Here is a 23,093-nt window from a genome sequence, read left to right on the forward strand (position 1 = left end):
ACTGTATTGTGGGAGGGTACAGTGTCACTGGGGTCTACTGTACTGTGTGAGGGTACAGCATCTCAGGGGTGTAATGCATTGTGTGAGGGTACAGCATCACTGGGGAGTACTGTATTTTGTGAGGGTACAGTGTAACTGGGGAGTACTGTATTGTGTGAGTGTACAGTGTCTCTGGGGAATACTGTACTGTATTCTGAGGGTACAGCGTCACTGGGGAGTACTGTATTGTGTGAGGGTACAGTGTCACTGGCGAGTACTGTACTGTACTGTGAGGGTACAGCGTAACGGGAGTACTGTATTAAGTGAGGGTACAGTGTAACTCGGGAGTACTGTACTGTGTGAAGGTACAGCATCACTAGGGAGTACTTATTGTGTGAGGGTACAGTGTCACTGGGGAGTACAGTATTGTGTGAGGGTACAGTGTCACTCGAGAGCACTGTACTGTGTGAAGGTACAGCATCACTGGGGAGTACTTATTGTGTGAGGGTACTGAGTCACTGGGGAGTACTGTATTGTGTGAAGGTACAGCATCAATGGGGAGTATTGTACTGTGTGATGGTACAGTGTCACTGGGGAGTACTGTATTGTGTGAGGGTACAGTGTCACTCGGGAGTACTGTACTGTGTGAAGGTATAGCATCACTGGGGAGTACTGTATTTTGTGAAGGTAAAGCATCACTGGGGAGTACTGTATTGTGTGAGTGAACAGTGTCACTGGGGAGTACTGTATGGTGTGAGGTTACAGTGTCATTGGGGAATACTGTACTGTATTGTGAGGGTACAGCATCACTGGGGAGTACTGTATTGAGTGAGGGTACAGTGTCACTGGGAAGGACTGTACTGTACTGTGTGAGGGTACAGTGTCACTGGGGAGTACTGTATTGTGTGAAGGTACAGCATCAATGGGGAGTATTGTACTGTGTGATGGTACAGTGTCACTGGGGAGTACTGTATTGTGTGAGGGTACAGTGTCACTCGGGAGTACTGTACTGTGTGAAGGTATAGCATCACTGGGGAGTACTGTATTTTGTGAAGGTACAGCATCACTGGGGAGTACTGTATTGTGTGAGTGTACAGCATCACTGGGAGCACTATATTTTGTGAAGGTACAGTGTCACTGGGGAGTACTGTATTGTGTGAGGGTACAGCATCACTGGGGAGTACTGTATTTTGTGATGGTACAGTATCACTGGGGAGTACTGTATTGTATGAGGGTGCAGTGTCACTGGGGAGTACTGTATTGTGTGAGGGTACAGTTTTACTGGGGAGTACTGTATTGTGTGAAGGTACAGCATCACTACGGAGTATTGTACTGTGTGAGGGTACAGTGTTACTGGAGAGTACTGTATTGTGTGAGGGTACAATGTCACCTGGGGAGTACTGTACTGTGTGAGGGTACAGCATCACTGGGGAGTACTGTATTGTGGGAGGGTACAGTGTCACTGGGGTCTACTGTACTGTGTGAGGGTACAGCATCTCAGGGGTGTAATGCATTGTGTGAGGGTACAGCATCACTGGGGAGTACTGTATTTTGTGAGGGTACAGTGTAACTGGGGAGTACTGTATTGTGTGAGTGTACAGTGTCTCTGGGGAATACTGTACTGTATTCTGAGGTACAGCGTCACTGAGGAGTACTGTATTGTGTGAGGGTACAGTGTCACTGGGGAGTACTGTATTGTGTGAGGGTACAGCATCACTGGGGAGTACTGTATTTTGTGATGGTACAGTATCACTGGGGAGTACTGTATTGTATGAGGGTGCAGTGTCACTGGGGAGTACTGTATTGTGTGAGGGTACAGTTTTACTGGGGAGTACTGTATTGTGTGAAGGTACAGCATCACTACGGAGTATTGTACTGTGTGAGGGTACAGTGTTACTGGGGAGTACTGTACTGTGTGAGGGTACAGCATCACTGGGGAGTACTGTATTGTGGGAGGGTACAGTGTCACTGGGGTCTACTGTACTGTGTGAGGGTACAGCATCTCAGGGGTGTAATGCATTGTGTGAGGGTACAGCATCACTGGGGAGTACTGTATTTTGTGAGGGTACAGCATCACTGGGGAGTATTGTATTGTGTGAGGGTACAGTGTCCCTGGGGAGTACTGTATTGTGTGAGGGTACACACTGTACTGTGTGAAGGTACAGCATCACCTGGGAGTACTTATTGTGTGAGGGTACAGAGTCACTGGGGAGTACTGTATTGTATGAGGGTACAGCATCACTGGGGAGTACTGTATTGTGTGAGGGTACAGTTTCACTGGGGAGTACTGTACTGTGTGAGGGTACAGCATCACTGGGGAGTACTGTACTGTGTGAGGGTACAGCATCACTGGGAAGTACTGTACTGTGTGAGGATACAGCATCACTGGGGAGTACTGTATTGTGTGAGGGTACAGCATCACTGGGGAGTATTGTATTGTGTGAGGGTACAGTGTCCCTGGGGAGTACTGTATTGTGTGAGGGTACAGTGTCACTGGGGAATACTCTATTGTGTGAGGGTACTGTGTCATTGGGAACTACTGAATTCTGTGAGGGTACAGTGTCACTGGGTAGTAATGTATTGTGTGAGGGTACAGCATCACTGGGGAGTACTGTATTGTGTGAGGGTACAGCATCACTGGGGAGTATTGTACTGTCTGAGGGTACAGTGTCACTGTGGAGTACTGTATTGTGTGAGGGTACAGTGTCACTGTGGAGTACTGTACCATGTGAGGATACAGTATCACTGGGGAGTACTGTATTGTGTGAGGCTACAGCATCACTGGGGAGTATTGTACTGTGTGAGGGTACAGCATCACTGGGGAGTACTATACTGTGTGATGGTACAGTGTCACTGGGGAGTACTGTATTGTGTGAGGGTACAGTGTCACTGTGGAGTACTGTACCGTGTGAGGATACAGTATCACTGGGGAGTACTGTATTGTGTGAGGCTACAGCATCACTGGGGAGTTCTGTATTGTGTGAGGGTATAGTGTCACTGGGGAGTACTGTACAGTATTGTGAGGGTACAGCCTCACTGGGGAGTACTGTATTGTGTGAGGGTACAGTGTCACTCGGGTGTACTGTACTGTGTGAAGGTACAGCATCACTCTGGAGTACTTATTGTGTGAGGGTACAGTGTCACTGGGGAGTGCTGTGTTGTGTGAGGGTACAGCATCACTGGGGAGTACTGTATTGTGTGAGAGTACAGTGTCACAGGGGAGTACTGTACTGTATTGTGAGGGTACAGCATCACTGGGGAGTACTGTATTGTGTGAGGGTACAGTGTCACTGGGGAATTCTCTATTGTGTGAGGGTACAGTGTCACTGGGGAGTACTGTATTGAGTGAGGGTACAGTGTCACTGGGGAATACTGTACTGTATTGTGAGTGTACAGCGTCACTTGGGAGTACTGTATTGTGTGAGGGTACAGTGTCACTGGGGAGTACTGTACTGTATTGTGAGGGTACAGCATCACTGGGGAGTACTGTATTGTGTGAAGGTGCAGCATCACTGGGGAGTACTGTATTGTGTGAGGGTGCAGCATCACTGGGGAGTATTGTACTGTTTGAGGGTATAGTGTCACTGAGGAGTACTGTATTGTGTGAAGGTACAGTGTCACTGGGGAGTACTGTATTGTGTGAGGGTACAGTATCACTGGGGAGTACTGTATTGTGTGAGGGTTATTACTGATGGATTGTCTCACTGTGAAACATAGAACAATACAGCACAGTACAGGCCCTTTGGCCCACTATGTTGTGCCGACCTACAAACTCTGCCTCCCATATAACCCTCCACCTTAAATTCCTCCGTATACCTATCATCTCTAGAGAAGGTAGTGAGGGATGACCACATGTTGGAAGGACAGCACTGAAGGAGCTCCACAGTGTGGTTGTGCTGTTCTGAGGAATTGCCCCATGTTGGAAGGCCATTGGAGAGGAAGGGGTGGCTCAGTGGGAGTGCTGCATTGTCAGAGGGGTGGCACAACTTATATACTCATAGTAAGGAAACATGCCTGTCAACCCAACTAGCTCATAGTGACCAAGGTGTCTTTCTCAGCTAGTGTCTGACTGTGCTCAACCCATATCCCTCTAAACCTTTCCCATCCATGTACTTGCCCAAATGCCTTTTTAGCATTGTAATTCTTCCCGCCTCCACCACTTCCTCAGCAGCTAGATCCAAATACCTAGTGAAACATGTACAAAATGCTCGAGGAACTCAGCAGGTCAAGCAGCATCTATGGAGGGGAATAAATAGTCAACAGTTCAGGCAGAGACCCTTCATAAGGATCTAAGTACCCACCACATTTCATTTTTTTTTAAATGCCCCTTAGGTCCCTTGTAAATCTTTTCCCACTCACATTATGCCTATGCCTTTTAGTTTTAGACTCTCCAACCCAGGATAAAAGGCAGTTCTACCCTCTTATCTATGCCATTCATGATTGTATTTACTTCCATAAGGTCACCCTGCAGTTCCCTTCATTCTAAGAAAACGGTCCCAGCATATCCAGCTCAAGTCTTCCAGTCCAGGTAGCATCCTGGTGAATCTTTTCCACTGTAATGACATCCTTCCCATGACCAGACCTGTACACAACACTCCAAATGCAGGGTCATCAACAACATGGGACGCTGTAATGTGGCATTCAAACGCTTGTATTCAGAGCTCTGACTGATGAAGATACATGTGCCAAGTGCCTTCTACACCAGCCTGTCTACCTGTTTTCATTTTCAGGAAGCTATATAGTGTACCCCAGGTCTCTGTTCTACAACACACTCCTGGGCCCTAGCATTTAATGTACAAGGTCTAGTTGAACTTGCTAAAGTGCAACACTTTGTACTTATCAGAATTAAATTTCATCTGCCCGGTGCATTCAGGTCTTGTTGTAATCTTAGACAAACTTCTTTCGCTGTTCACTACACCAACTCTCTAACTTGTCATCTAAATCATTAACATCAGTGACACACAACAGTAGCATATCACTGGTCACATGCCTCCTCTGATTCCTTCTGCCAAGCTAATTAAAACTATAAGGGATGCAGATTTGGTTGACACTTTTAACCGCTAGCTCAGAACCTATTTATTTAATCTTGCTTTTAACTAACATCATTTTGTCTTTTATTTCATGTGTGCACTTTATCTCATTGTAAAGCACTATGAAATACATTGTTTGTATGAAAAGTGCTCGTAAATAGTTATTATTATTAAATTGGCTAGCTCACCTTGGATCCCATGTGAACTAAACTTCTGAACTATCCAACCATGACAGACATTGTTAAACACCATGGTAGAGTTCATGTTCACAACATCTATCTCGCATTCCCTGTAATCTTCTTTGTTACTTCTTCAAGAAAAAAGTCAGTAAGATTTGTGAGGCACAATCCTGGAGAGATTGTCTACTGTGTCAGTGAGGGTAGGAGTAAGAAATGGGAAGGGAGCAATCACTTTATTGGGAGAATTCTATAGACCCCACCAGGGGAGGTCCTTAATGAATACTTTGTCTTGAGAGGGATCTTGGCGAATGTAAGGTCAGCATAGAACTGGCTGATATGCTGAAACATTAAGAAAGAGGATGTGCTGGAACTTCTGGATAGGAACATCATTGGGGCTGGACAGGATAGGTTACTATGGGAAGTGAGGGAAAAGATTGCTGCACCTTTGACAGTGATCTTTTTGTCCGCACTCAGCTCAGTAGTAATGCTGAAGCAGCAGAGGGTGACAAGTGATATTCCTTTGTTCGCGAAAGGTAATGGGGATAATCCTGGAATTGTAGACCAATGAGTCTTGGTCCATGGTGGGCAAATTATTGGAGAGGATTCTTAGAGGCAGGATTTACGAGCATTTGGAGATCATCTGAATAGGGACAGTCATTGTGACTTTGTATTGAGCAGGTCAGGTCTGATAAGCCTAACTGAACTCTTTGAAAAAGTGACAAATGTATCAATGAAGGTAGAGCAGAAGGTGTGGTGTATATTGATTTTAGTAAGGCATTTGACAAGGTTCCCCAAGGTAGGCTCACTCAAAGTCGGGAGGCATGGAATCCAGGGAAACTTGGATGTGTGGATTCAGAATTTGCTCGCCCAGAGAAGGGGAAGGGTGGTTGTAGATGGAGCAGATTCTGCCTGGAAGATAGTGACCAATGGTGTTCCACAGGGATCTGTTCTGGGACCCCTGCTCTTTGTTTTTATATATATATATATATATATGACTTGAAAGCGGAAGGCTGGGTCAGCAAATCTGCAGATGACATGAAGATTAAGTGGTGTTGTGGAAAGTGTACAAGATTGTCGTAGGTTACAAAGGGACATTGATAGGTTGCACAGTTGTGTTGAGAAGTGGCAGCTGGAGTTCAATTTAGAAAGGTATGAAGTCATTCACTTTATAGAAGGTCAAACATGAAGGCAAAGTACTGGGTTAGTGGCAGATTTCTTAGCAGTGTGGAGGAACAGAGAGATCTTGAGGTCCATGTCCATAGATCCCTCAAAGTTGCCACACAAGTTGATAGGGTTGTTAAGAAGGCATGTAGTGTGTTGGCCTTCAGTTGTCGGGGGACTGAGTTCAAAAACTGTATGGTAATGTTGCAGCTTTATAAAACCCTGGTTGGACTGCACTTGGAGTATTGTGCTCAGTTCTGGTTGTCTCCTTGTAAGAAGGATGTGGACGCTTTAGAGGGTGCAGAAGAGATTTACCAGAATGCTGCCCAGATTAGAGAGCATGTTTTATAAGGAAAAGTTGAATGGGCTAGATCTTTGTCTATGGAGCGAAGGAAGATGAGAGGTGATGTGATAGAGGTGTATAAGATAATAAGAGACATGGATCAAGTAAACAATTTTTCCCATGCAGAAATAGTTTTTATGAAAGGGACATAACTTTAAATTGATTGGAGGAATGTCAGAGGCAGTTTTTACGGTGTTAGTGTGTGGAATGCCCTGCCAAGGGTGGTGGTAGAGGCAGATACATTAGGGACATTTAACTTCTGGATTGGCAAATGGATCAAAGAAAAATGCAGAGCTCTGTGGGAGGAAAGGGTTAGAATGATCTTGGATTAGGCTGAAAGGTCGACACAGCGCTGTGAGCCAAAGACCAACTGATGTGATACTTGCCATTTTGTGGTTTGTCCTTGCAGCCCTTCTTAAATAAAGGTGCATCCCCAGTCATCCCCAGTCTTTAGGAACCTCATCCATGGCTAAAAATGATGCAAATATCTCTGCAGATTCTTCCACGGCTTCCCACAATGTCCCAGGATGCAAATGATCACACCCTAGGGATTTCTCCACCTTAATACACTTTAAGACCACCAGCATCTCCTCTGTTGTAATGTGGATATGTTCTAGTACATCACCAGTCATTCCCCTTAATTCTGTATCTTTCATGACGAGCAGATGGAAAAGTAGGCTCACTTTGGCTCTGCACAAAGATTTCTACATTCATGTTAAGGGGATTTATTCTTTAATTAAACTTTTACTCTTAATTTGCTTGTAGAATCTTTTAGGATTTTTCTTAACCTTGCCAACCAGATCCACTTGCCTTTTAACCTCCCTACTTCCCAAAGTGAACACCTACATCTCTTGTACTCCTCAAAGGATTCACTTGAATCCAGCTGCCTATTCCTGTCACAAGCCTCATCCTTTTTTCTGACCAATGCCTCAATATCCCTTGTCAACCAAGCTCCCCAATCCTGTCAGCCTTGCCCTTTACTCTAGCAAGAACATTATGTCCCAATTCTCCGTCTTACTTTTAAAACCTCCCATTTGCTAGATGTCCCTTTACCCACAAACTGCCTCTCCCAATCAACTTTTACAAGTTCCTGACTAATGCCATCAAAATTTGCTTTGCCTCAATTTAGGATTTTTTAACTCGTGACCAGTCCTATCTTTTTCCTTGACTATTTTAAAACTAATAGAATGCCCAGCTTCATTGTCCAACAGGAGATCCAGTGTTGCCTTCTATTTAGTCGGCCATCGACACAGTATTTGAAAATAAAAATTTCCTGGCCACATTTAACAAATTCCATCCATTCTAAGCAGTTTACAGTATGTCAGTCCCAGACAATGTCAGAGAAATTTAAATCACTTACTAGTACAAATCTTATTATTACAACTATTTGCAATCTCCCTACGTTTGTTGTTCTAAATCCTGCCAACAATTGGGCTGCCTGTAATCCAATCCATTCAAAGTAATCGTCCCGTTCTTTTATCTCCACGAGTGGGAGGTGCAGTGGTGAGCACAGCCATCTGGGAAGATACTGCTGAATACACTGGAGCAGTGAGCCAGTCACGCAATGTGGCAGGGGCAGCATCGCGAGATGTGTACACAGTGGCATGGGAAAGGAGTAAGGGAGCACCACGCTGTGGCAGGGGAATACTAGGGGAGCGTAACATTCAGAAGGACAGTACAGAGGGAGCATTGCACTGTGGGAGGAGCCACGCTTGAGGGAGCTTCATACTGTGGGAGGAGAGTTTCTGGGGATTGTAGAGGGCCTGCTGTCCAGTTGACTCTTGTACTTAATAGCATCCCATTTTCTGAGGTCCAGTGTTCCTGCCGACTCTTTTGCCTGTCTTCGCTAACCATTTGCCCACTTTAGGATATCCATGTCTGTTTATGTGCTTGTCTAAATGGCTCCTAAATGTAGTGATTGTATCTAATTGCACCATCCCCTCTGGCAATGCATTCAGATATCAACCACTTTCTGTTTTTAAAAAAAATCCTTCCAGTCAGTCTCATTAAAGCACCTCCCTCTTGTCTTGTCTGCCCTCAAGTGCAGCCTAACCAGTATTTTGTAAAGTCACACCATAATGTCCCAACATTTATAATCTATGCCTCGACTGATAAGGCAAATAGGCTAGTTGCCTTCTTCACCACTGCCATTTTCAGGAGCTGTGGATCTTAACCCCAAGGCTCTTTGTCCATGAACACTCCTTAATGATACCATTTAACTGTACACTTCCTCTCCCAAACTGCATCGCCTTGCACGAGTGGGGATTAAATTCCATCTGCCAATACTTCCCAAGTCTTTACGTCTGATCTATAGTAGCCTTAGACAGTCATTTTCACCATTCACGTCACCAGCTTCTGTATGGAGCTCATCACACCTACATTTATTTTCAAATTGTGGGCTGGGCTACAAAATGGGGATGTTTTTTTGCTGGGGCATAGTTCACATAAAACTGTGAAAAGCCATGGGCAATTTGGACCAAGGAAATACCTTCGACCAAATATCATTTGTGTATATGAGGGATGTGCTTAGGGAGGAAATTAGATCTCATTTGCTCTATACACTCATCAATCTTGCAGTCCAAATCAATAGACAACAATATGAAACAGACCTCTCCATCATTTGGTCTGTACCCCTCTATCCCCTGCCTGCTCATATGCCTGTCTATATGTCTCTTCAGACACTACTATCATGTCTGCTTCTACCAACTCCCCTAACATTGTGTCCAGGGAACTACCATTCTTTGTGTGGGGGGGAAGAAAACTTGCTTTATAAATCTCCTTTAAACTTGCACCATCTCACCCGAAATCAACGGCCTCTAGTATTTGACATTTCCATTCTTGGGGAAAAGACTCTATCTACCCCAGTCCATGTCACTCATAATTTTATGTACTTGTTTTCCAAGAAAACAAGCCAAGTTTGTCCAACCTCTCCTCATAGCTGTTACAGTTAATCTTAGCAGCAGCATAATGAACCTGAACAAAGCCTTCACTCTCTCTTGTGATACAGCCACCAGAACTCCAAAAGTGGCCGGACCAAAGTTTTACACTAGTGAAACTTTGCTTGACAACTTTTAACCTTGAGCATGGTATAGGCCATCTTTACCACTTACCACTTGTGTTGCCATTTTGAGGGAGCTATGAACTTGAATCCCAAGTGAATCAATGCTCTAAGGCTCCTGTCATTTACTCCATCCTTTCACATTTGACCTCCCAAAATGCATCACCTTGCCTCCCATTTTCCTGCTCATATTTCCAACTGATCCATATCCTATTGAATCCTTTGACAACTTCCTCAGTATCCATAACTCTGCCAATTTTCATGAAGTCTACAAACTTACTGATCAGGTAACTTGCAATTTCATCTAGATCATTAATGTATATCACAAACTGGGGTCCTGGCGCTGATCCTTCTGGAACGTCACTGGTCATAGACGTGCAGGCAGGAGAACAGCACCTCCACCACTACCCTCTATCTTCTACGACCAAGCCAATTTTGGATCCAATTTACCAATGTGTCATGGATCCCATTTGGCAAATCCTTCTGGACCAGACTACTGTGAAGGAATTTGTCAAATGTTTTACTGAAGTGTATGTAGAGAACATACACCTCCCTTACCTTGTCAATCATTTTCATTGTGTTCTTTGTTATAAAAAAAACTGAATCATACTCATGAGGCAGAACTGTCCCTGCACAAAGCCAAACTGACTGTCCCAAATAAGTCCATGATTTTCCAAACGTAAGCAGGTTCTGTTCCTAGGAATCTTCTGTAGTAATTTAACTACAATTGGTGTAAAGTTAATCAGTCATTAATTCTCCTGTTGCCCTTCTTAAACAATAGAACAATATGGGCTCTTCTCCAGTCTTCTAGCACCATGCTTAAAGATGATACATAAATGTCTCTAAGTTCCAGCAATCTCTTGCTTTGTTTTCCTCAGTATCTGGATGAGGAAGTGGAGGGATAGGTTAGTAAATTTGCTGATGACACAAAGGTTGGGGGTGTTGTGGATAGTGTGGAGGGCTGTCAAAGGTTAGAACGGGACATTGCAAAACTGGTCTGAGAAGTGGCAGATGGAGTTCAATCCAGATAAGTGTGAGGTGGTTCATTTTGGTAGGTCAAATATGAAGGCAGAACATAGTATTAATGGTAAGATTCTTGGCAGTCTGGAGGATCAGAGGGATCTTGGTGTCTGAGTCCATAAGACACTCAAAGCTGCTGTGCAGGTTGACTCTGTGGTTAAGAAGGCATACCGTGCATTGGCCTTCATCAATCATAGGATTGAGTTTAAGAGCCGAGAGGTAATATTGCAGCTATATAGGACCCTGGTCAGACCCCACTTGGAGTACTGCGCTCAGTTCCAGTCACCTCACTACAGGAAGGATGTGTGCAGAGGAGATTTACAAGGATGTTGCCTGGATTGGGGAGCATGCCTTATGAGAATAGGTTGAGTGAACTTGGCCTTTTCTCCTTGGAGAGACGGAGGGTAAGAGGTGACCTGATAGAGGTGTACAAGATGATGAGAGGCATTGATTGTGTGGATAGTCAGAGGCTTTTTCCCAGGGCTGAAATGGCTAACACGAGAGGGCACAGTTTTAAGGTGCTTGGAAGTAGGTACAGAGTGGATGTCAGGGGTAAGTTTTTATGCAGAGAGTGGTGAGTGCGTGGAATGGGCTGCTGGCAACAGTGATGGAGGCAGATATGATAGGATCTTTTAAGAGATTCCTTGATAGGTGCATGGAGCTTTGAAAAACAGAGGGTTATGGGTAACCCTAGGTAATTTCTAGGGTAAGGACATGTTCAGCACAGCTGTGAGGTTCTATCTGTCCTGGTCTGGGCTTGTTGCCACATAGTGGTCCACTCTGATAGATGTTGCCACACAACATCCTTGAGGAAAGCTTCCTTCAGGAAAACACCTTTGAGCACAAGTACATCAGGCAGTGGTGAGCACAGAACAGATACCATATCACAGGAGAAGGACACAATAGATTCTGTGGCAGAGTCCCCTGAGCACACTGTTATCTCAGCAAGCACCAGGGCCTCACTTGGCTGGTGGTGAGTGGGGTACCCCCTATCGGATCCTTCCTGTGTGGTCAGTCTCACTCCTGATGCATAGCTGCCTGGAGAATGAGACGATCACCTCCCAACCGTGCATTTGCACAGAGGCTCTGAAAAAGAACGCAGGGTCCTCATCAAATGCAATGGAGGCCTCTCTGATCTATGCAGTGTTCCCAGGGTCACCACTGAGTACTGCTGGAAGATATTCAGTAAAAAATGCTCTTTGGCTTACTGAAAACTTGTTGGAGTTCCTGTACAATGGCAGGTCCACAGAGGAGTGCCATTGACTGGGAAGTCTAGGCTGTAAGAATGTGTGCAGAGAGATGTACAAATTCGGTGCAGTCAATTGCTAAGGCTCGATGAGCACAGCCCCTCTGTAGTTCTTACTCAGTGTGTAACAGCCCTGTAAACATAAGAAGGCATATTGTTCATGAGCAGCACTGGTGCTTTGTGAACAGACCATAGAACAGTACAGCCCTTCGGCCCTTTGGGCCATGATGTTCTGCCAACCTTTTAACCTGCTCCAAGATCAGTCAAACCCATTCCTCCCACACAGCCCACCATTTTACTTTTGTCTATGTGCCCTAGAGTTTCTTAAATGTTCCTAATGTATCCGCCTCTACCACCACCCCAAATCCCATGCTCCCACCACTGTCTATGTTTAAAAGAAAACCTAGCTCTGACATCTTGCCTAGACTTTACTCCAATCACCTTAAAAATTATTAGCCATTTCCATCCTGGGAAAAAGGTCTGGGTGTCTACTCTATCAATGCCTCTCATCTTATACACAAGTCACCTCTCATCCTCCTTGGTTCCAAATAGAAAATCCTTAGCTTGCTCAATATTTCCTGTAAACGTGCTCTCTAATGGGATGCATTAACTCGACACTGACAACCTCATGGATGTGAAGACTGGACGTGCAGGTGGGGTGACAGTGTGGAGCTAAAGGCTGGTCAGTAGTACAGATGTCAAGGAAGGTGTTTTGTATTTCCTGTCGATGAACAAGGGCTGCAGCAGCACTGTTCCATGGGACTGTCTCCCATGACTTTAGTGTTGGTGCTCCATTTGGCCAGCTGTGTTCTCACCTGTCCTTGTCTCTTTGTTTAGCAGTGAAAAGCTGTCATGCAGAATATCCACGATAGCCTGTGCCTGTGACCTGAAGTACCAGAGTATGTCTCGCATTGGAGAGAGCCGGCACAACGACATCACCACTGAGGTACGCAGAGGGGAACGAGCTAAGAGGGAACTCTGTAATGGAGCCAGTTGTCAGCCGGATGAGGACAGGTACCTGGAGAGAAATATCTGCTTGGGCATAGGGCTGGTCCAAGATCAGACTCCACTCTCAACGCACCAGAACAAACGACAGCTGAGAGAAGGAACGATGCATTGAAAGATTTACCACCAAGGTTGGTGGTGCAGTGGCACAGCTGATAGAATTGCTTCTTCACTGCACTAGAGATGTGGGTTCAATCCTCTCTACGTGGAAACAGTGGAACTACACATTCTGCCTGAGACCATGTGCATTTCGTCCCGGTGATCCGGTTTCCTCCCACATCCCAAAGATGTGCAAGGCAGTAGGTTAACCAGCCACTGTAAACTGCAAACTGCCCCTAGGGTGCAGGTGAAGGATAGAAACTTGGGGGGGTGGGGGGTGTGGAGTGGCAGAGGCTGATGAGAATGTGAAGAGAATCAAATGAGATTGGTGTAAATGGGTGGATGGACATGCATTTGGAGGACTGAGCATCCCCAAGATTGTGATACTTTCACTGAACAACAGAGAAGCTTGAATCATAATGATGGAAGTTGTAGCCCTGCAGGCAGTTTGAGGTGCACCAAGCCCACAATCAAATGCCAGAGAAATGTGGATGTTGGAGATTTCCATGTAAACTGGGACACTGTCAGTGGGAAAGGTACAAGTGGCATGGAATTCCAAACCAGTCTGCAGTTTAGGAATTACAATCAGGTTATTATCACTGACAGACCATACTGTATCGAGCCAAGTTTGTTGTTTTGCAGAAGCAACACTGTAATACATAAAAATCACTACAAAAAAAAAGTGCAAAAGAAGAATAGTGTTCATGGGTTCATTGTCCATTCAGGAATCTGATGGTGAAGGCAAGAAGCTGTTCCTAAAACACCGAGCGTGCGTCTTCAAGCTCCTGTACCTCCTCCCCTATGGTAGTAGTGGGAGGAGACCATGTCCCAGATGGTGGGTCCTCAATGATGAATGTTGCCTCCTTGAGGCACTACGTTTTGAAGATGTCCTCGATGGTGGGGAGGTATGTGCCTGTGATGGAGCTGGCTGAGTCTACGGCCCTCTGCAGCCTCTTTCAGTCCTATGTATTGGAGGCTCCAACCCAGATGGTTATGTGGCCAGACAGAATGCTCCCCACAGTACATCTGCAGAAACCTGATGGGTGTAATTGCAGATTTAGTTTTAGAGAATGAAGGTGGGAAGGAAAGAGAGCAGCAGCCACAGGGCACTGTGGTGGAGGTGATAATCAGATATGACATAATGAAGCAAGAGTTTGTCAGTGAGGTAAATGAAAAGGCACAAGGGATGTTTTCCTTTGTCAGCTGGGATACTGGAACAGGGGAGGAAAGCTACAACTGCCAGTACATAGCATTGGCCACATCTTGAGTAGTGTGTATGGGTCCAGTCACCACATTACTGGGAAGCACAGGAGAGAGTGCAGGAGAAAAGGACAATGTTAAAAGTAGGGGGAAGAGAAAACAAACTCAGTGGTCAGGCAGCATCTGTGGGACTAGACGGACAATTGAAAACCTGCATTAGGACTGTGAGTGTAGAGGGGAGATAGTTGGTTTAAAGAGGAGGGAGGAGGGGACGTAGGAACTGGAAGAGATAGGTGGGTCCACATGAGGAGGAATGATGGGCAGATTGGACCAGGTGGGGGGGGGGGGGGATAACAATTATAAACCAATGGAAAAGACCCAGGGGATAGGAGTTTGGGTGATGGGCAGATGGGACCAGGAAGGGGAAGACAACAAGTTTTGGTAATGTCAAGGGGGAGGGTGGGAAGTTGAACAGAGCAGGCAAGAGATTATGGATGGGCTGGTGGGAATAGGAATGGTTCACAGAGATGTGGGTTACTTGAAATGGGAAAATTCAGTGTTTATAACCTCTGGGTTGTTGATTACCCAAGTAGAGTACAAGGTGCTGTTCAGTCCATTGGACTGCAACTACAAAGGCATTGTCATCACTGGGAAATGTAGGCATGGAGGAGCTGAGGCGACCCCGGGCAGAGTTACTAGGAAAGGCCCACGTACCTCAGCAGCAGGTCAGGCACATGGAGCAGAGATTTAAAGTGACTGGTAGAAGGATTAGAGGGGGGGATGAGGGTGGTGGGATTTGGAATTGGCTGTGTTGAACTTATTTAAGCAGTAGCATCAGAGGAACAGTGACCTGCAGGGCAAAGGACCCAGTGCTGGGTGGGAGCTCCACTCACACTGGCACATTTAAATTAAATATGAGTAGTCTCCTGTGGGGAATAGTAAAGAACAAATTTACATTTGCCCCTCATGAAGTGTGCCAAGAGTCTGCCTAACCAGTGAACTATATTCACATGGATTATTTGTACTGAGAGAAGCACAGACAAAATTGACGTGACCTGTTGAAATGATGTCAGTCTGGAGAGACTTCAGGACGTTGGGGGATTAGCCCTCCTATGTGTTTTACTGAAGCAATGAGACAACCAGCCGGTTAACTCCCTGAGCCGGGCTCTCAGCTACTCGGATCAAGGCACCACTTCTCCAGCGGTGACCACAGCGCTAACCTGTGGGTCTGCTTTAGGAGAGCGCAGTGATTGCAGTTTGGCCAGGGTTCTATGACTCCCAGTTTGGCCCACGTTGCTGTCTATGAGCTGGGTCATTCCAAGGGTGATGAATTCCAGATCTGTGCTGCTGGTAAAAGTTTAGCTCTTCACAGCCTGCCATCAGGGACAGCGCAAAGTCAAAGTAATAAGTGTTACCAAATACTACCTGAGATTAATATTTGTGAACATTTACCAGGAAATAAAGAAATACAAATAGAATTTATGAAAATTTATACATGAACAAAGGCTGACAAGTTAGTGTGCAAAAGAAGACAAAGGTGTTTCTGATTGTGATTGGCCTCCTTTTCCTCTCTGTAGGTGTAAGACTGATGAGGAGAGGCTGCACACTGCGCCGGTTGCCAGTGGCTCTGCAACGCTATTTTATCTGTTTGTGAAAGGCATCAGCTGTCGAGCGGGGGCGGAGGATTAGGAGTTTTTAGACCCTTCTCCGACGGCTGAATCTTGGAGACTGCAACAACTGCCCCCTGCCCCTGTCACTGAGCGCTGGGCAAGCTGACTCTCGTTGTGAAGAAGAGGAGCCAGGGTGGAACTTCCCGAGGGAGCAACTGGCAGTGAGCTGAAGATCAACAACAGACTATGCCTCGTTCACTGTCTGAGCACTTCCCTGTGACTGCACAGGCAGAGAGTGGTCTGGAGAAAAGATGGGACAGACTCTAATGTACAGACTGAGCAGATTCCTTCAAATCACTGGCAAATGAGCAGCAAGACAATCAATATTTTTTTAAGGTTGGTATTTCATAATTAATTTAAATGTAAAGCACTGAACTTTATACTTTTATAAAATTATTTTGTATATAATGTATATTTATAAATGTCTTGATGTGTGTAAAAGAAACAATCAGTTCACCAATGGTTTTAACTTCAATGACAAAGTTTGAATTTATTTTTTTCAAACAATGAAATAATTCCTGCTACATTACTAGTTGTCGTCTTCAATCTGCACACATGAGTTTTGCAACATTTGGTAGTTTGTTCTGGGAAGGAACCCATTTCACATTCCTGCCTGAAGGGCAGATGCACAAGGAGCATTCACTTCATGAAACAGAGGGTCTGACCCACACCTCTTCAGGGCTGCATCATCACATTGTCCTGAGATTCTTTCCCACTCTCCACAAGCCCAGCTGAAATATTCCCACCTACAAAGTATGTCTGGAGATGTGAAAGATTCTGCAGAAGCTGGAAATCTTGAGCAACACACAAAATGATGATGAAAGTTCTCAGGCCGAAGTGGCAGCTATTTATTTTCCTTCTCAGTCCAGCATTTTGTGTATGGTGTTCAAAGATGTCCAGGGCCTGTCCTCTGTTGTCCAGCCCTGGAGTGTGTGGTGGGACTGTTCTAAATAGAAATGGTTTAACTCAAAAAATCAGGTTGATGCTGGCTCCCGAGAAGGAATTTGCAGACTGCTTTCAAGATGGCTTTTTTGAGTAGCTTGTCACTAAACCCACTAGGGATAAAAGCAATTCCAAATTGGGTGTTGAGTAATAAACTGGATTAGGAGACAGTGATTATAATATGTTAGAATTAACCCTACAGTTTGAGGGAGAGGTTAATATCAGATATGTCAGTATTACAGTGAAGTAAAAGGAATTTAGAGAGATGAGAAAGGAGCTGGTCAGAGTTGATTAGAATGAGATACTATCAGGAATAATGGCAGAGCAACAATGACTATAGTTTCTGGGAGAAATTCTGAAGGTGCACTATAGATTCGTCCTAAAGAAGGATTTTAAAGGGAGGTTGAGGCAAATCTGCCTGACACAGAAAGTCAAAGCAGCATAAAAGTAAAAGTGAGGGCAGGAAGCAAAGAATAAATAACAAGTAATGGGAGCCTTTTCTGAGTGGCTGTTGGTGGCTAGTGGTGTTCCACAGGGGTCTGTTTGGACCATTTAAAAAAATATATATGTTGTATCTCAATGTTTTGGACGATGGAATTGATGGCTTTCTGGCCAAGTTTACAGATGATGTGAAGATAGGTGGAGGGACATAACGTTTGGAGGAAATAGAGAGGCTACAGAAGGACGGATTAGGAGAATGGACAAAGGAGTGGCAGATGGAATACAGTGTCTGGAAGTGTGTGGTCATGCACTTAGACAGAAAATACTTTCTAAATGGGGAGAAAATTCAAAAATCTGAGGTGCAAAGAAAATTGGGAGTCCTTGCGCAGGATTCCCTGAAAGTTAAGTTGCAGGTTGGGCTGGTGGTGAGTTAAGTAAATGCAATGTTAGCATTCATTTCGAGGGGACTAAAATATAAAAACAAGGATGTAATGCTGAGGCTTTATAAAGCATTGGGGAGGACTCACTTAGAGTATTGTGAGCTGTTATGAGGAGCATTTGATGGATGTGGGCCTGTACTCACTGAAATTTAAAAGAATGGGTGGTGGGGTGGGGGATGTTGAAAGGCCTGGAAAGAATGGATGTGGAGAGGATGTTTCTTATAGTGAAGAAATCTAGGACTAGAAGGGCATCTACTGAGAATGGAAATGAGGAGGAATTTCTTTAGCTAGAGGGTGGGGTGACTGTGGAATTCATTGTCACAGGTGGCTGTGGAGGCCAAGTCACTGGGTGTATTCAAGGAGGAGGTTGATGGATTCTTGATATGTCAGGGTGTGAAAGGTTCAGGGAGAAGGCAGGAGAATCAGTTTGAGAGGGAAATGGATCAGCCATGATCAAATGGCAGAACAACTCAATGAGTCGAACGGCCTAGTTCTGTTCCCAGATCTTGTGTCTAATATCAAAACAGTTAGTGAGCAGAGAGAGGATTGGGAAACTGTTAAAAACCAACAGAAGGTAACTATGAAAAGCAATAAGGAAAGAAAAGATGAAATATGAAGGTAAGCAAGCCAATAGTATAAAAGTGCATACCAAAATCTTTTTTTTCCTGGATATATAAAGAGTAAAAGAGAGGCAAGAGTGGATAACAGGCTGCTGGAAAATGATGCTGGAAAGTTAGTTATGGGGGTCAAAGAAATGGTGTATGAACTGAATAAATATCTTGTGCCAGTCTTCATTGTAGAAGACACCAACAGTATGCCAGAAATTGGAGCATCAAGGGGCAGAAGTGAGTCTCATTGAAGGTGTTTGGAAAGCTGAAAGGTCTGAAGGTAGGTAAGTCACCTGGACCAGATGGTGTGCACCGCAGCAATCTGACAGAGGTGGCTGAAGAGATTGTGAAAGCATTAGTAATGATCTTTCAATGATCATTAGGTTCTGGTACAGCTCTGTAGGACTGGAAAATTGCAAATGTCGCTCTACTCTGTAAGAAAGGAAAAAGGCAGAAGAAAGGAAATCATAGACCAGTTAGCCTGACTTCAGCAGTTGGTAAGATGTTGGAGTCCATTATTAAGGATGAAGTTTCAAGGGTAATTGAAGGCATATGATAAAATAGGCCAAATTCTGCATAGTTTCCTCAAGGGGAAAAAATTACCTGCTAAATCTGTTAGGGTTCTTAGAGAAAATTACAAGCAGGATAGACAAAGGAGAATTGGTTGATGCTGTGAACTTGGATTTTCTGAAGGCCCTTGACAAGGTGCCACACATTAGGCTGCTAAACATGATAAGAGCCCATGGTAAAGATACTAGCATGGATAGAGCATTGGCTGGCTGGCTGGCAGGTGGCAAAGGAGGCCTTCTCTGATTGGCTGCCAGTGATGCAATGTTCTGCAGTAGTTGGTGATGGGACCACTTCTTTTCACGTTAGATGTCAATGACTTGGATGACAGAGGCCAAGTTTGTGGATGATACAAAGATAGGCGGAGGGGCAGGTAGTGCTGAGGATGCAGGGAGTCTGCAGAAGGACTTGGACAGATTAGGAGAATAAAGTGTAGGGAAGTGTATGGTCATGCGCTTTGGTGGGATGAATAAAGGCAGAGACTATTTTCTAAATGGGGAGAAAATTCAAAAATCTGAAGTGCAAAGGGACTTGGGAGAACTTGTGCAGAACTCCCTAAAAGTTAGCTTGCAAGTTGAGAATGTGCAATGTTAACATTTATTTTGAGAAGACTATGATATAAAAACACGGATGTAATGCTGAAGCTTTATAAAGTACTGGTCAGACTGCACTTCAAGTATTGTGACTGCTTTTGGACCCATTATATATGAAAAAATGTGCTGGCATTGGAGAAGGTCCATAACAGATTCACAGGAATAAAAGTGTTAACTTTTGAAGGGAGTTTGACAGCTCTGTGCCTGCACTCGCTGGAGTTTAGAGCATTGTGTGTGTGTAGGGGTGGGGGGTTCAGGTTCTTATTAAACCTAACAAAATATTGAAAGGCCCAGATAGTGTGCACAAGGAGAGAATGTTTCACATAGTGAGAGAGTCTGTGATGTGAAGGCACAGCCTCCAAGTAGAATGATATTCCTGTAGAAGAGAGTTGAGGAGGAATTTCTTTAGCCAGAGGGTGAAGATCTATGGAATTAATTGTCATGGATAGCTGTGGAGACTGATTCATTATATAAATTTAAAGTGGAGGTTGATAGCTTTTTGATTAGTCAGGGCATTAAAGGTTATGGAGAGAACATTGGAAAATAGGATTGAGAGGATGGGCTAATAGTTCACACATGATGGAATCGCAGAGCAACTCAAGGGGCTGAGTGGCCTAATTCTGCTCCTATGGGAGAGTGTGATGGGATAGTACAGAGGGAGCTTCATTCTGTGTCTGACCTGTTTGTTGTCATGTAAGAAATTTCTCCCAAAGCTTAAGAGATCCATTGACTCCTAGAGTCTGCTATGTGGTCTCACTACTCCTTATTCCATAACACACAAGAGCAGAATTAGGCCTTCAATCCCCATCCATTATGGGCTTCTGTCCCCACCCCCCCGAACACACTGTATGACTCTCTGACCCATTTTCCTCAGGGTCCCATTCCCACCAGCCATTCCTGGTCTCCCCTCCCACATCCTAGTTTCAACTCTTGCCTCATTTAGTCTGCCAGTTGAGGCAATTGGAAGAAGATTTTGAAGCCAACTAGATCTACACAAATTCGGCCATTTCTAAAATCTGCAGATGGCTAGGCACAGTGGAGAAATTTAGAAGCAGACGGAGTAGGCTATATCTGCTCTGCTAGTCAACCAGGGCAGGGCTGATCTTTCATCTGGGCTCCTCACTCTTGCGCTTTCCCTTTTTGCTTTAATATTCAAAGATCTAGGGGATGTAAAAGAGCTGGTGAGACTGGTGGTGTTGCCAGAAGTGGGCAGTTCCATCGACCTGGGATAGAGAGGAAAATAATGACATCTTGGGTAGCCTTGAGAAGGTGAACATGAAAAAGGTGGGATTAAATATTAAGGGTGGTCCATTTAAGATGGGCAAATCCTCCCCCGTAGTGTAGACTTTGGAACTGCTGGAGAATGAAATTCGATTCTGACCTTGGTGCTGTCTGTGTGGAGTTGCATGTTCTCCCTGTGACTATTGTATTTGAGACTAGGGGAGAGTGCAGAGAACACCAGTACACCTGCATGCAGGATACTTAACTGAACTGCATTGAACAGCATGTGAACTCCTCCCATGCGAGAGTAGCTAACTGAGTGACATAGGAATAACACTATCAACTACCACTACATCTCCCCTTTTTGGGGAAATAAAAAATAAAAACTAGGTATATACTTGTCCATAGAACTGCATTGAAATTATAACAACTGAAATTGAGCGATTCAATTCACTTTACCCATAGCTCCTTACATAAAAATTGCCAACGTTATAATTGTCTTTCTCTTTGTGTCTAAAGGCCTCTCTTGCTCTTCCTTCCTTTGCTTTCCTACTTTTTTTCCACCAATTCTTTTTTTTTAAGAACAGTCTAATTTTGTGAAACGTTTTCAACATTAGAACTCTTTTTAAAAACCAATTAACTCTAATGGAGGTCAGGATAGACTACCTGAACACCAGTAAAGTGAGAGGACTATTCTGCCTCTTTAGTCACTTGCCCTAAGCGATTAGGCTATGGAGTATCTCTCTGGTGGGACAGATAAATGAACCGATCTGGAAGTGTTGGAGCGGGTGGAAATCACAGGTGCATTCACCTCAGGTAAGTAGTCCTTGTCTATTGCTTTCTCTATCTTTCACAGGAGCACACGCCTGTTCCAACTGATTTCACCTTGTGATGTTCTGATCACAAACTAAACGAGTGCTGCCGGACTATTGTTCCTTTGGTGAATTAGTTTGTACCCCAAACAGCTTCACCACTCCTGAGCGGCAACAGAGATTTTGCTGTGTCTGAGATCATGCATGCTCTTCATTTTCTCGTGCTGTGTTGCCTCATAATACAGTATCTCAAAATGTCTCACTTTGTCCAAGTCCAGTGAGGTTGGAGAAGAGAAAGAAGAACGGGCAGGCTTGTTCTTTGTCTCTGGCCCATTGACAGCTCTGATGGACTGTAGACATTCACAAGAGGTGTGGAGGAACAAGCTAATAGTGCTTTGTAGGGGTCTTTTGCCATTAGTAGGAGACACTTAACAGTTTGCACTGCTCTTTCCACTTCTCCATTCGCCTGTGGGTACTGTGGACTGCTTGTCTGGTGTTTGAACTCATAGTCCTAAGTAAAGGTTTTGAATTCTGAGCAGTTGAATTACAGTTGTCTGACACAAATGTCTCTGGTATTCCATGGTGAGTGAATACAGCTTCCAGGTGCTGTATAACTGCTGCTGAGGATGTAGAGGACAGCTTGGACACCTCAACAGTCCCTGACTAGTAATCCACAGCAAGAAGATATTTAAAGAGCAAACACGAGGAAATCTGCAGATGCTGGAGATTCAAACAACAACACACACAAAATGCTGGTGGAACACAGCAGGCTAGGCAGCATCTATAGGGAGAAGCGCTGTCGACGTTTTGGGCCGAGACCCTTCGTCCTGACTTTTCCCTATAGATGCTGCCTAGCCTGCTGTGTTCCACCAGCACTTTGTGTGTGTTGTTGTAAGAAGATATTTGTCTCCTTTCAGCTTGAAAATGTCTATACCTGCAATTTGCCGTGGAAATTGGCAGAATCTGGCAATTCTGTGGGACAGAGAGGCTCAGTTCGATTGTTGTGCTGTTTTCTGCATATTTCACATCTCCTAGCTGTGTGCTCAGATCAGGCCACCATACAAACTGTCTTGCTCTTGAGTAACATTTTTCGATGTCATGATGTCCTTGGTGGATTTAGCTGATGATTTTGGCTGCATAGAGACAGGAATGACTAGTCTGGAGTCCTTGACCAGCAAACCATCCAGAAAGGTGAATGTGTCTCTTTCAAGCCAGTGAGGTCTGAGCATGGATGGCCAGATGTTCCGAAAGGAGCTCACAAACTCACAGTATTACATGACTTTACTGCAGATTTGGTCCTTTTACAACTCAGCAATAATTTTATGATGCAAGAAGGCTTTCACATTCCTGAGCTAAAAAGATGCTGGCACCTTCCATGAAGGCAGAGTTGATCTCCAGCCACTCACTTTTGCATGACATCCTCATGAGTGTCTGGTGTTGTGAGAGATTTGCAGAGACGTGAAAGAATAGGACCTATCA

At 44.6% G+C, this 23,093-nt stretch overlaps 1 protein-coding gene across 3 annotated transcripts in view; it reads left to right on the plus strand.

The window, feature by feature from the left end:
* LOC132382535 (delta-like protein 4) overlaps positions 1 to 16,513 on the plus strand; it is a 43,101-nt gene extending 26,588 nt beyond the window's left edge. For all 3 annotated transcript variants that reach the window (XM_059952833.1, XM_059952850.1, XM_059952842.1), the window contains 2 exons: positions 12,854 to 12,962; positions 15,898 to 16,513. In XM_059952833.1, the coding sequence (XP_059808816.1) occupies positions 12,854 to 12,962; positions 15,898 to 15,903 (115 nt within the window). In that variant the 3' untranslated portion in view covers positions 15,904 to 16,513. The remainder of the gene's footprint in view (positions 1 to 12,853; positions 12,963 to 15,897) is intronic.
* Positions 16,514 to 23,093: the final 6,580 nt, after the last annotated feature.

Source organism: Hypanus sabinus, chromosome 2 (genome assembly GCF_030144855.1).
Source record: "Hypanus sabinus isolate sHypSab1 chromosome 2, sHypSab1.hap1, whole genome shotgun sequence".
NCBI lineage: Eukaryota > Metazoa > Chordata > Chondrichthyes > Myliobatiformes > Dasyatidae > Hypanus > Hypanus sabinus.